The sequence below is a fragment of the Perissodus microlepis genome, chromosome 20 (assembly GCF_051167445.1).
Source record: "Perissodus microlepis isolate ML-2025 ecotype Zambia chromosome 20, ASM5116744v1, whole genome shotgun sequence".
Taxonomy (NCBI): domain Eukaryota; kingdom Metazoa; phylum Chordata; class Actinopteri; order Cichliformes; family Cichlidae; genus Perissodus; species Perissodus microlepis.
In genome coordinates this window covers 14480624-14495373 of record NC_140480.1, presented here as the reverse complement: position 1 = coordinate 14495373, position 14750 = coordinate 14480624, and the positions used below count along the sequence as shown (strand labels likewise).

Genomic DNA, 14750 nt, shown 5'->3' with positions numbered 1-14750 from the left:
ATTCTGATTTAAAAGTGTTCCTTTCAATTTTCTTTTTCTTGAGTAGTATACATGTAGTGTTGTTAATGTTATTTCAGGACAAAAAAACCCATTACACTTCACCAAGAAAATTAAAAAAGGAAATGCGCTTCCATTTGTAACATGGTCTCACGAAGCCAAAACATACATGAACACTTTTGATGGAAGTGTTTTGAATGCATCACGTCAGTGTTTATGTAAGCATATGATAGCAATGCGTGTTGTTTCAGTGGATGCGATCATAGTTTCGAGTGCCGAATTTCATTTTGCAAGACGTGTGTGAGGTAATGACAACACAGATGCTTTGGGAAAATGATCCACACTTTCTTGTAGTTTCTGTTTCAGGTGTTTGAGAAAATCCGTCACATGCATGAACACCAAACAGTGACACTGGTCATACTGGACAGTTCTATTTGAGAACCATTCATCCAGTAGCCGAAAACTGTTGGACTCCTGACATCGCCCATTGGTCACATTGCCTTTTACTTTTAGGATTGCTGCTTACCTGATTGAAAACAACATGGATGTGAGGGCTGCAGGCAGAGTGAATCAATAAAACATGAGAATTTGTTTGTTTTATATGCATATTTCATGAAGACTATTCCTCCCATGTCTGTACGATTTTGAGCCCTGTTTAATAGAGTGTACTCGTTGGCTTCTCACACACAGTGTATAGTATTAGTGTATAGTGCATCATAAACCGGACGCAAATCCTTTGACAGTGGGCGTGGAGGTTATTCCTTATAATACTTCTTATTCTGCTCATGAATAAGTAAAGAGGAGGCCCTGAGACACACTCACCCACTTACCACACACACGCACCTGCTCCTGGATGGCCCCTGGTTATGCAGAGATGCGCACAGATCCACACCCATTCCCAGAGATTCCCCTCCCCTCCCACCTCCCTTGTCTTTGTCCTGATTGCAGCCCCAGGGGGTAGACAGTTAGGTGAGATGGCACTGCATGTCTAATCTCTTAGAAATCTATTTGCACTTCAAGGTAATGCTGCACAAAATTGCATTTTTTTTTTTTATATCACACTCGTATTTTTCAGAGTCTGTCATTATGCTGTGTGTTTGGCCAGAAGTAATACTTGCCAGTGCTCAGTTTCAGTATTCTTCATATCCCTGGTTTAGGGCTTATACTTGTGTATTAGAATCTATACATTTTTAGTGTTTTAAATTTTTTTTTGTTACGAGGCTTCAAATTATTGATGTTTTGTTAAGACTAGACGTGTTTATAGTAGCTATCATGAACATAAACTCTCCCTTTAGGATAAAAAAGAAGGTGGAAAGAGGCACTATTGTACAGAGGAGTTGTTTAATTCTATATGACCGTTTCCAGGGAGGTCAGTGAAAGGTCTGGGAAACCTGTTCAATAATTGAAGGAGTTTTATCTGTAATGTGAAAGCTCTCAGTGTCCATACACCACTTTCCTCAGAGGTGTTGAGTGATGGCTGTGGAAATGGGAAATGATAGTTGTTTTGAATGTTTCCAATGGTAAGGGATACTGTGGCTGCTGGCGTTTCGATTCCATTAAATGCAATCTGCACAGCGACAGAGTTAAACGCTATGCAAGTAATCTTACACGCTGGTGCTGTGACATTTTCAAGAGGGGGGAATAAGAGTCACCTTAAATCTTGCTTCTGTATGTCATGAATTTGCCATTCTTTTCCTGCTTTGTGTGCAGATTGGATATCCCATGTGTTGCTGCTGTTCAGACAGATGAAAGGATGGGGATATAATTCTGGATGATAAGGTGAAGAATTTCTTCAGCTGAACAGAGAACATAAATGGTGAGATCCCATTTTTCTGAAGAAAGTACCATTTTAAAAAGGCTAAAACCAAAAATGTGCTGTCAAATGTTAATAACCTGTCTGCACCCAGTGGATCCAAATCAATTTGTTCATACAAATTTCAGTTGGGCAGATATCACTCAAAGATAAATAAATAGTTCATTTGCTGTTCTAGCTTTATATTAATGTATACAGGTAATGGTATAAATAGGGGGAATGACACAAAATAATAATACAGAGCCCCTTTCTGTCAGTGTGGCAAAGAGGAATATCCTGTTTCAGACATAATACCTGCTAGTGGGTCCGTTTGGTGTTGGCTTTGGTCATGTATTTTCTGCAACTGTCATACGAAAGGTACAGGATATTGCTTGAAGGCATTTAGTTAAACTGTGTGCATGCTTGGAATAATCAGCATTAGTTAGAAAAAAGAGCATTTTCTTGCTAGCTTAAATTCTTAAGAGGTTTTCAACACATAATATTTCTGATCTTAAACCTAAGCTCTATAAAACTCTTAACTTGCACTTTCCTTAGCTATATGGAAGCAGCTTTTAGCCTTATTAAATGCTGATGTTCAATCTTAAATATCCGCTAGTGCAAGCCTTTAACCCTTTTTTCCCATCCTCAGAGTGTTTGCCATGCTACATGGGAACTCCACCCTGGTCTTACTCTTCATCCTCACCATTTTTGCCACTGTCTATGGTCGTTCCTACCCCCGTTTTTCCCGTAATGACACTGAGTTCCAGCACCTGGTGCTCCACCCCGACCCCTCTGCGGGGACTGTGTACGTGGGGGCCAGGGACCACCTTTTCCAACTGGATGGCTTAGATGGACTGCGGTTGGAGCAAGAAGAGAGGACTGGACCTGTAATCGACAGCAAAGAATGCCTGCCCCCAGTCACCGACACCAATTGTCCCCAAGCCAGAAGAACCAGTAATCACAACAAATTACTGCTGGTGGATCCTAAAGCATTGGAGTTGATCACATGTGGCAGCGTGCACCAGGGCACCTGCCAGAAACGTAGCCTGAGGTCAGTCAGAGAGGTTTTGTTCTCTACCGAGAGGCCTGTGGATACCCAGTATGTTGCAGCCAATGATCCATCAGTGTCAACAGTTGGTTTGGTAGTGCGGCCAAGTGGCGGAGATAGAACTGTGATGTATGTTGGTCGGGGCTATACCGCCAGCCACCCACCCATCTCCACACGCCACCTTTCATTAAAACCCATCTTTTCCTATGAAGAGACAGCTAAGCTAGCTGTGGCTGGGCGTCTTTCGGAGTATGATCATCATTTTGTGACAGCGTTCACACGGGGCACGTACGTGTACTTCTTATTTTACCGCCGTGACATCAAGTCACCATCAAGGGACTACCGGACATATGTCGCCAGAGTGTGCATGGAAGACACTTCCTACTATTCATATGTGGAAATTCCTCTTGTCTGCCTATCACAGTCCCATTCACCTAGGAGTTACAATCTGCTCCAGGCAGCCCAGGTATTGAGTCAAAACATTATGAACACTGATATCTTGCCTGATATCTTGTTGGTTCTTCACATTGCATCACAACCATTTTATTTTAACCATTTTATTTATTAGTGATTTATTAGTGATAGAATTGCCACCCCGATAATTTTGGTGGCCCCCATTTATTTCCCTTAAATAACTAGAATCAACATTTAAAATTGTGCTTTGTATTTCCTTCAGTTAACTTTGTCTAATATTAAAATTATTTTGATGATCTGAAACATGTAAGTGTGACAAGTATGCTGAAGAATAAGTGTTCATCAGGGTTACGCTGACCCTTTTTCTGTGCCTTTGTTGGAACAGGTGGGACACGGGCCGGGTCTGCAGGGTGAGGATCTGCTAGGAGTCTTTTCCACCAGCACCAGCCCCACAAATGACGATCCCTCACATGAGTCAGCTCTGTGCATTTTCTCTCTACACGAGCTGGACAGATACATCAACTCAACCCGTGACCTCTGCTACACCAAAGATGGGCGGGGGGAGGGAACAGGAGAGGCCTACATAGAATACGAGGTCAAGTCCAGCTGTGCCAACCTGCCCGTGGTAAGAATACAGGAGTAAATGTTTTGGGGATTAAGCGCTGACCTGCTTTTGATGTCGATCTTTCCCGTGAAAACAATTTTTTTTTTTTTTTAGCCTTTGCATGCTCATGTGAACCTTTCAGATTGCTGAGAGAGAACATCCTTAATGCTTTGTGCTAGTTATAGCAGGAAAGCCTCACAGTAGATACATTAAAACTCTCTATCATAAGGACTTATTCCCTGATGTCGACCCATACCTCAGCTATATCGAGCCAAAACAGATACAACCATGTAACGAAGAATGACAGGTCTGGTAAGATTAAGTGTAGTAACAAGAAGAAGTAGTGACTACATATAATGGATGGATGAAAGTGAAGTAATGAGGTCCTTGTTGAAAAACCCTAAGGTCTCTAAAGCCCCAGGAGTAGCTCTGCCCAGCTGCAGCCATTCAGAGACCCTCTCCACTGCCCTGCAAACCGCTCAGGTCCTGCCAGCCCACAGAAGCATTTAATGGGATCGTTAGGGATCAATAAACCAAACTACCCCTGAATCATCTGTGCTACTGCTTAATGAGCTCTGACAAGGAAGGACGAGACTTCTTTTGAAAGCCACGGGCATAAGAAAATAGAGAGGGAGAGAGGGGAAGAAACAGAGACGTGAAGAGAAAGCCCGTGGAATATAGTGCAAAAGAGGAGGGAATGAAAGTAAGGAAATAGATGAATGGGGAAGATAAAGTTGTATTAAATCATGAAGTTCCCCTCCTAGCAATGATGAAACGTTATCATTATTTTCTTAATAAACAAACTGAGCAAACTAAAAAAAGATCTCTCATTCTACCCACTCCTCCTCGTCCTCGTCATCCTCCTCCTCCTCCAGGGCCAATTATCTAGAAGCAGAGCTCGGAGACTTAGTGGAAAAGCGGAATTTGGAGTGGTTGCTTTGCAAAACCAAAGGAAAGGAGAGACTATGTCTCTGAATGAGTCTGCTTTAATCTATGGTGCAATCCTCTTACGATGTATTAAGAGGATTCAGAGGCTCTGAGGCAACAGTGGGAATATAAACTTATTTGCTCTAAAGCTTTAGATGTTTGGCATGACTTAAAACAACAAGGGAAAAATAATAGCTGTATTTGAAATGTGATATAAAAATTAAAATGTAGCTTGAAATTGTAGCAATAAAAGTCTCTGTTGTGTTTATTTGAAGATGAACCAGCAAGACAAACTCTCTATCCCGTCACATGTTTTAGAATACCCTGAAGGCATATCCCTGCGGCTCCGACCACACCCCAAGTCCAATGGCAAACAGGGAACCGCTGAAAGCTAAACCCGCATGGCACACCTCATCTGCCCGTCTCACCGCCGTGGCAGTCAGTGTCAGGGATGGACATAGCATCGCATTCCTGGGAGACTCCAAAGGGACCCTTCACAAGGTAGCTCAGACTGTTTTTGTTTCTGTGTGACCTTGGAGAGCCTCCCCCGGCGTGCAGAGTGGGAGGCAGGGAGAAACCCCTGACTCATGGAAATATTTCTACCAGTTTCTTATTAACCCGGTGGTCTAATTTTTCATTCACCGCGCTCACAGAACTGTCAGGGATTAACTGGATCTGTGTCCACGCAGGCCTGCCTTTGTGCTCTAACTTGTCTATGATTCACATCTCAGCAAAACACACCTTACACCACATAAAACACACAAATCCAATTTCAAAGATATTTAATCCAAGTCCACGCCAGTTCCCATATACTTCTACATCACTGTGTGACTCCGGCCTGGAAGATTCCTATCATTCCAGAATTCACAGTGTTCCAACAAACACAGGCTAGCATACCTTTGTGATCCCACGCTTAACGGGTTTGCTTTTTCTTCTGCACACTGCAACATGTTGGAGACAGGGTCTTATTTTGGGGGGTTTTTGTTGGAAAGTTTCGTCCAGAGTAGATTTCTAATATGGTTCTCATATTTTTATCAAAGTCTAAGTGATGTTTTCAGCTCTTCTGTACAAAACAAAACAAGAAAAGAGAACGCTTCTACCTTCTGAACAACATCTGCATAGATGTGATAGTTACATGAAGGGATCAAGATAAGAGGATTGTAGACACAACCTGTTTTGCTCTGTTTGTGTGTGTGTGTTCTTGTGTCAACTAGAGAGAGTGAGACACAGAGCCAGACTTAGTACTTTTAGGTAGCAGATCAAAGCTGCACTCAACATAGTCATCTGAAAAAAGCTATTGTAACAGGATTAGCGTATCACAGCAGGACAAATTCCACAGCATCCAGATATGGGACTCCATTTGAGTGTGTGTTTGTGTTTCAGAGGAAAGAGGTTGACAACTGGTGACCCACTTTAAATGTAATACTGCAGTAATATGTTGATGGTCTGTAATTGGTGTAACTGACTTGATTTTTGTGGTTGTAGTCAGCAGGCTTTACCTGCGTTGCTTTGTTGGAATTAAAAGACCATTTCTGCATTTGCCTAACTGCGCATATTTGTTTTCACACCAAGGTTTCAATAAAACAATCAATACTGCTCTTACATTGGTACATTAACTGTGGAGCTAGAGCTGGAGGTTGTTTGGCTTACGCGGGCATTATGGATGGAAGCATAAAATGGAAAACATAACAACGACCATCTTACTGCTTCCTTATTTAACTGGTACAAAAACCACACTGAACGCTGAACATGTGGGAACTCGAGTGCAGGAAGTACAGTACTTCTCATCCACGCAGGTTGTAATTATATTTATTCTGTTTATAAAATTTGCAACTTTTCAAATCTAATCTACGCCGTGCTATCGTGTTCTTTTTAGAGAGAAGAGGCTTTCTCACAGCAATTCTTCCAAATAAGCCATATTTGTTCAGTTTTTTAATTATGCTGTTAAGAACTTCAACATTTACCTGTATAGTCTGAGATGAAGCTCTCTGGCTCCTTGCAGTTTGCCTGAGCAATGAACAATCTGACCTTGGGATGAGTTTGCAGTAATGTGGTCTCCAGTGAAGAATGGCAGGCGTCTTGAAAGTTATTTCTGTAGAATGAGGGACTCTAAATTGTCTGTAAAGGACCTTATGAGCCTTCCCACATTGATGGGAGCAACAATTTCTTCTCTAAGATCATCGTCAATGTCTTTTCTCCTTAGCAGTGTGTTACCCACACACATAAATTCTTCAGACAGGCAAACTGCTGAAACCTCTGCTTTTATAGAGATGCTCACACTTGCTAATGATTCATTAATGTGCATTTGATTAGGAGCACCTGCCTGCTACTTACCCTCTTATTTCCTGTAGAAGCAGTAAAGGTGTGCTTAGGTTGTCAAACAACACTTTTTAAAAATAATAATAAAATGTGTTGTTGTCCAAACAGATTGTCTAAGGAGCGTGGAAAAAAGGTCAATGGACTTGTATCAATTTCTTGAAGAGATTTCACCTCTCACCTAAGGCTTCTTCAGGGTTGTTCATTAATTTTAAGACTAGATTATTTGTTATTAAGTTATAGGTGAGTGAAGAGTGGGTACATTTTTTTTTTCATGACTGTAGATTCAGAATTTTTTAAATTCTGCTGACAGTTGGTGCTTAATTTGGCTTATAGTCTCTCCTTTCAGACAATGTATAAGGATTGTGTTGCTGAATGAGTAAATAACAGTCTCAGGGTATGAAAACTTGTCGCAGAATTAGGACAGGACTCATTGTACAAACTATCTTATAAAGACGATGGGCTAGTGGATGTATAATTCTGAATGAATAATGACATTTTTAAGATACAGTGTTTGTGATTTCTTTGCTGGCTTGGTTTTTAGAGCGACAAGTGAACATATTTTTGTTGAGGGCTGACTACAGCTGTCTACTGCAGTAGACAGACACAGACACCTATTAATTGGTGCTAAAAGACTAGAATTTCACTAAAGTGGAGCCAAAGCATCTTGGAAAGGCTGCATCACACAGAGGGCTGTGATATTTGTCAGATAATTCCATTAACAACGATCCACCACAAACACGGTCAAAAGGTCCAGTTCAGTGAACGAAATAGCTGAGATAAGTGAGTCCCATCAGACAGGTGTTGGCTACACAGCCCTAATTTTAAGTATTAACAAATGGGTGAGTGATTACGAAAAAACATCCCTTATTGGTGTCAGAAGGGGGAAAATTAGGTATAGACACTTTAAAGATGGATGTTGGATATTTTAACATGGAGCTCTTTGGAGATTGACTTGCTTTCAGAGACAGCCTTCAGTGTGCATTAGATGCTGCTCTGGGCAATTCAGTATTGGCTTTGTTTTTCAGGCCTGATGATTGCCACTTAATACCTTAAAGAAGCATTAGCGTGGTGGAGATACAAGCCACCTGCACGTCTTGATGATTAACTTCCTTGTTTTGAATGAGCAAGTGGAAGAGCAGTGGTGTTCCTGAATTGGTTTATGTCAGAAGTTTCAAAATAAAAGTCAAAACGGGATGGTGTTGGTCGCTATCCTGGAAGTGGTTTTTTTTAATCCCAGCAATAGTAAAATGACAAATAATGGAGGAACATTTAATTAAACATTGGTTTACTGTTAAGGAGCAGCAGGCTAGAGTCAGGTTGTTGCTCCTAGCTAGCTGTTTCCAGGAGATGGCCTGCCATTTTCAGCTTAAAAAAAGTTTCTATGATGGACACATCTCTTTAATGTTCCAAAGTCACAGAGCATTACAAAGCAGCTTCCCATGCCATTATGTGTTGAGTGCATCCTCTTAATGGGATAACCGATTCTCCATTCTGTCCACAGTGATCTCATTAACATGAAGTAACATGAGAGTTTGAATGCCTGGGAATTGCTTAAGCCAGAGGTGTCTTCCTGTACTTCATATTAGATTTGACTGTGTGATAATCACATTCATGCCCACTTCTGCTGCGCTCCTTTGCAAGTCTGATTTGATTTGTGTTTGAGTTGTAAGCTGAAGAAGGTATTCGTTTTGTCTTTTATTTTTTTTGCCTGTCTCAGTTTAGTCCTGCAGTGAGGGGAATAGATCACGCTCAGCCTTTCTGTCCTGGAAATTCAAATCGAGTTGGACTGATATTTGCTACGTCATGTATACCACGAATTCTATGTCTTGTGCTTTTCTGCTATAAACGTCCAGGTTTATCTTGGCCGAGATGGCACTGTGGAGGTATACGAGAACACAACGATCCACCCCAACTCTCCTATTAACAGTGACCTTTTGTTGGATCAGAATGGAGGACATATCTACATCATGACCAAAACCACGGTAAGTTTACAATGAATTATAAACACTTTAGGATAGTTTTAGGTTTCCCATATTTTAAGTCCAAATATTCAACAGCTGCAGGGTTTGTTTGTTTTTTTTGACTGAGTATCCCCATTCAACCACTCAACCAGATGTCTCCATACACGAGACTGAACATGGATTGTAATCCATCGTCAACACTATTTATTGTTTGTCAGAGTTTTTCAGGCTTTGCGTCTTCCTCAAGCTGTTTCTCTCTCACTAATAAAAGAGGATAACAGAATATAAGCCAAAGAGTAAAAGAAAACACTGAGGCCAGCTGGCTGTTGAGGTCAAAGGTCACTAACCCCACTGTGAGTTGTACAACAGTCTGCAGGAGGTGTAAAGTCGCTTTTAACAATGGTATTGATCAGAGAAAGTGGCCTCCATTGTGTTGGCACACTCCCTACAGAGTGTGTGTGGGTAGCTATAGATGCTGATAAATGGACTTGGGGAAACTGCAAGTCTATGCACAAAATTGATTGTGTCAGTCCGACACCACGGAGCACCTGAATGTAGCGCAGAAGAAGTTACATTTACTTTGCAAGCTCCTTTGACTACAATGACCTAGATGACTGAGAACCTTCACAGACTTACATTTAGCATACACATCTGAGGCAGGTCCAGTTTCCTCATATACATCGCATTTGTCACGAGACTGCTGGTATATTTGCATGCGAAAAGTGAAGTTCAGTTTATGGTAGTTATAAAAAAAAATTATGTGGTTAACCAATGCCAACAATAAAAGGGATAAAAGACAATATGTAAATAGGAGAGCTCCTACTTCCTAAAGTTTCTTTTTCATAGTAATGTGTGACAAAGATAGCATTAGCATTCCTAAAGCCAAGCTTCTTTTTCTGCATTAAGTTAAAAAAGTACATAAATAAAAACACACAGGACAGCCTTGCGTCAATAAATAGGTAATATAACAAAAAGTAATACTATCTTTAGTGCCTGAATTTCTAGTTAGATTAAGTTTAGCTGTATTATTGTAGGGTCATTAACTTACAATATAAAGTGCCTTGAGGCAGCTGTTGTTGTGATTTGTTGCTATATAAATAAAACTGAAAGTGGATTGAACTGAATTAAATGTCCAGTAGATGTTTGTAGGCGAGCAGCCAGTGTAAATATTTGTTAGCTAGTCAGCCGAGCTAGCTACTGACTCATATTGGTCTGGCTTGAAGAAACAGGACATACAAAGGGCCTTAACACTGTTATTATAGTTACTGAGACAAACATAGTTAAATGTGAAGCTAAGATTAGAGAGCTAGAGATTAAATATCTCGCTTCGTACGTGTCGGTAAGTATGGCAGATTTATTTTGTAATGAGCAACTTAGCCATCTTTAGTAGTCTGATGTGAATAAAAAGGAAATATAAAGACAATAAAACTGTCATTACAAGCTGAAACAAATATTGAGTATAACATTCAAACTAGCTAGCTAAAGATTACATGTATAGCTAACTAAATATTTAAGAAATGTTTTTATGTCATTTTGCCATAATTTGTCTTTATTTCCATTTTCACTAAAGCGAAGCAATTATCACATTAAAAACCAAAGACAACCTCTTCAGTATTTGCCACAGTAATGCAATAAACCAATTATCAAGTCCAAGTTATTACATTGTGGTTGCCAGTTAGATGAGTTCCCAGGGACTCTGATGCAAGTTAAAGTCTTTGTAAAGCCTTATGCCTATAAAAAGCATTCACATTTTACTACAAGATTATTGACTTACTCATGATTATCCATGTTCACATATAAACAATTTTTGCTTTATTTGAAGCTGAAGATTTTATATATAAAAAAAGATTGGTTCACTTTAAAGACTTCATAGGATTCATAGGACATTAGTGCCATTGTTATCTATTTTAATCACCTCACTAGTTTAGCCTTACTTCCTCTTTCTTTCTTCATTTCAGGTAGAGAAACGTCCAGTGGCAGAATGTGGGGATCACTTAGACTGTCAGTCCTGTCTGTCTGCCAGAGACCCCTATTGTGGCTGGTGTGTCCTGGAGGGACGGTAAGAAATTTATTATTATTATTATTATTATTATTATTATTATTATTATTATTATTATCATCTTAATTTTCCTTTAAGATATAGGGAGATGTAAATGCATCTTTACTGTGGCCATGATTCTCTTTTCTGATCTTATCCGATTTTCTTACATGTAACATTATTCAGCTGTGGTCAGCGGTGGGAGTGCCAGCGAGGATCTGAGCAGGGTCACTGGTTGTGGAGTTTCAACCAGACACAGCAGTGTCTCAGTATCCAGCACCTCAGCCTCTACAATATCAGCCGTGGAGAGGAAACTGATGTAATACAGGGGGAAAGGGGCAGCAGATCGAAGCACAAGATTACTTTGTTGTTTCCAGTTCTTGAATTAAACCCTCAGTGGGTAGAGTTAAAAAGTAACCATTTACTTTAATGAAATGCCCTCTTTGTCTCTTTTCCTCCTTTCTTTCTTCATACTGTCCTTTCCTATGTAGATTACAGTGTCAGTAGAAGGCCTACCCAGTCTAAAACAAGGCGAGGCCTATTCTTGCTTCTTCCAGTATACAGAAACACCGGCCTTGCTCACTACTGCTGGTGTGATATGTTCCACCCCTGATGCCAGCAGTCTGCCCCCCATTAGCCATGGAGATGGTGGGTGTTGCATCCACTCATGTAACTCATGTAAATAGTGGCTGGAGTGTTTTTGGACTGATTCACAACTTGCATGTATTTGTTTCTAAGTGGCAATGTGAAAGCTACTTCCTTCTAAAGTACAAACAATAGCTAGTGTCAGATGACAAAGATACATGACATATATTCAGGTTTTACTTACTATTCTCTTTGTAAAAGCAAAGTTGAGGCTGCCCTCAAATAGTGTCCTCCAGTCGCTCACTGAGAATTTCAAAGAATTTGTATGTAGTTACTCCGTGCACATTTTTGATTTATTGATCAGTCAACTTGAAGCTAACGTGTCCTGGCTTACTTGTTGCAGAGTTTGTAATGGTTACCTTATCGCTGCGCTTCATAAATGTCACGGTAGCAGAGACAGAATTCACCTTCTACAACTGCAGCTTGGTGCAGCAGCTGTCTGGACGCAGGCCGTGAGTACCTCTCTAACCAAGACACATGCGTACACACACTCACATTATTAAATCTAATTTGGCGAAATGCATTAGATGCTAGTAAGGTGTTTCCAGCTTGTTACTGCAGTAAGAATGCCTGTTTGCACATTAGGTGTCTGAGTCTCAATTGTTAGCACTTTGGCTTAATTAACCCTGTTGTGGATACGGACATGGACAACTGGACACACCATGGCTAAGTAGCTATTCCTGGTATACTTCTTTGAAGTCCACCACCTGGGCCACTTGTTTAGTTGGTGCATTGTAACAGAAATTTTTCAGTGAAGTCTGCACGGTCACAGAAATAGCCCTAACCCGATATTTCCATAGGAATTGCTTGGAAAAATTCATAATAATTTTTATATGTTTCAGTTACAATGATTATTTTCTTTGTTTGTATAGTAAGTGTAATGTAGCGTTGGGTTGTCTGAAAGAGTCTGATTGTTGTCATAACAGCCTTTTCAGAGATTGCGATCATGTTTTTTTTTTTTAACATTGCTGTGTTCTCTCCCAGATGCCAAGGGTGTATCAGCAGTCGTTGGGGGTGTAACTGGTGTATCCACCAGCATGTCTGCACACATAAACATGTCTGCACTGAAGGAGTGACTATCTACAACCAAAATGTGAGTCTGCACGACACAGAGAGGGCTTTTAACTGTGCTGTGTATATAGATTCTATAAGGGGAAACGGATAGCCTAAGAGTGTTGTTTGTTTTATGAGCATTTATCATACTGCTTGTCGCACCACACATACCAATTTTTGCATGCATTTTCTGTTGTTTGTTGTAGTTCTGTTTATTTTTTTATTTACTGTCCCTGTTCTATTTTTTGTTTTACCATGAATGTTTTTATGTTACTCATAAGTTACTCCTTAATGTTTTTTTGCTTTCACCTTCTGTTTTATCCTAATTTGTCTTCCCCATGCTTCTTTTCCCTTCTCCTCCCCCTCCCCCTCCCCCCTTTGCTTATTCACTTGTGTTTCCTCATCGTCAAGTTCAAACCTCCAACCCCCACCACACCAACACCCAGCAGAAAACTGACCCCTCCACCTCCTACTGTCCCGACTGCTACAACAACAACTACTGCAACAACACAGCCACCACCCACAGAGACATCTGCTCCCACCACTACAGCTGTCCCCACCACTACAATCAAAGTAATGCCACCAACAACCCCCAATGCTGAATCCATCACACCTATTGGCCTCCCTACAACTTCTCTCTCTGTCAGGACCTCCACCCGGGTCCCTACGGAGCACACTGAGGTCACCACCATAGGCTTCTCCGATGTGGGAAGAACAACAAAGGGTACTGATGAACCTACCAGAGGTTTTTCAAAGGATCAGCTCACTGATAGCTTAAATATCACACAAAGACACACAGTCACTCCATTACCCAGCAGCACTAGTCACCACACAGACTCTCATTCTTTTGAACCATCTGGTGGATCTTCCTCTGAAATGAGCATGAGCGCTTCCAGCGAAGTAACCCTTTTATCAGACCCAAGAGATTCCAAAACTCAAGAGAATGACTCACCACTATGGCTGAACAGGTCGACGAACCCAGAGAGTGAGGTGGTCTCAACAAGTTCATCTGTCATTCCGACATTTGTATTGACACAATCACCTGAAACAGATATTGACCTCAGCTTTGATTCTGGAGAGAACTCCCAATCTGATTCTACAATTGACTCTTATTTTCTGGTGAGTGCCAAAGCCAGAAAAAGAACTACTGTCACAAGTCACCAAGAGGAACCACTTAAATCAATATACATTTAGGGGAATAGGCTTATTTGTTTGCAAAAGGTGCCAAACCAGCAATGACTGACATTACTGGAATTTTTTTTGAGGTTCAGTGGATTGTCTATCATCATATCATAGCTGTTAACATGTTGAGCACTAGCATGATATTACAGTGCTACAAGCTAAGCGTCCGTCCCTGTGCTTTACTCATACATCTTATGCTGCATTGTGGGACATGTCTTTGTGTTGGTTATCGTCTTTTTGTTTCTCTTAGTTTTATATTTTGTTTGCATTTTTTCTAGGACAGCAACGTTTTTTATGGGATTTACTTTTCTTTGACAGCTTGTATTTCAAAGATGAACAGAAGAATTCTTATACATAATATACATCATTATCTATAGTAAGGGCACCATCTTATTTTTTAAATGGACAGTTTAGTGGGGTTGTTCTTAGTTTGGTGGATGGAAGTAGAATGTGGCTTGTCCCAAACTACCTTTTGCCCATTGTCTATATCAAATTTGTCCAAATCAGAGTAAAAAAATATGAACTTTTAAAAACAAACAAACAAACAAAAATGTCCAGAGCTGGAGGATTAATTAGGATTTTATTAACCCTGAAGATTTTAGTTCTTATAGATGTTCAGTGAAAGAAAAAAGAAATGAGCAGGTGCCTGCGTAATATTAAACGTTGAGGGCAGGATGCACGTGCAGGTCTATAAATGGCTGTATTGTCTGTATGTGTAAATGATTTTGCCGTGTCCTCAGGAATGCCCGTGTGTGGAGAAAGTTCAGGAT

General features: G+C 40.5%; 1 protein-coding gene across 2 annotated transcripts in view; it reads left to right on the top strand.

The window, feature by feature from the left end:
- plxnb1a (plexin b1a) overlaps positions 1-14750 on the top strand; it is a 74703-nt gene that overhangs the window by 31965 nt on the left and 27988 nt on the right. Inside the window, exons 2-13 of one of the 2 annotated variants that reach the window (XM_084916766.1) lie at positions 1708-1813; positions 2439-3303; positions 3637-3876; positions 5101-5283; positions 8955-9083; positions 11021-11121; positions 11287-11419; positions 11592-11748; positions 12089-12197; positions 12730-12838; positions 13210-13917; positions 14721-14750. The exon at positions 14721-14750 is cut by the window's right edge and continues 69 nt beyond it. In XM_084916766.1, the coding sequence (XP_084772892.1) occupies positions 2449-3303; positions 3637-3876; positions 5101-5283; positions 8955-9083; positions 11021-11121; positions 11287-11419; positions 11592-11748; positions 12089-12197; positions 12730-12838; positions 13210-13917; positions 14721-14750 (2754 nt within the window). In that variant the 5' untranslated portion in view covers positions 1708-1813; positions 2439-2448. The remainder of the gene's footprint in view (positions 1-1707; positions 1814-2438; positions 3304-3636; positions 3877-5100; positions 5284-8954; positions 9084-11020; positions 11122-11286; positions 11420-11591; positions 11749-12088; positions 12198-12729; positions 12839-13209; positions 13918-14720) is intronic. The other variant, XM_084916767.1, reaches the window with a different exon arrangement.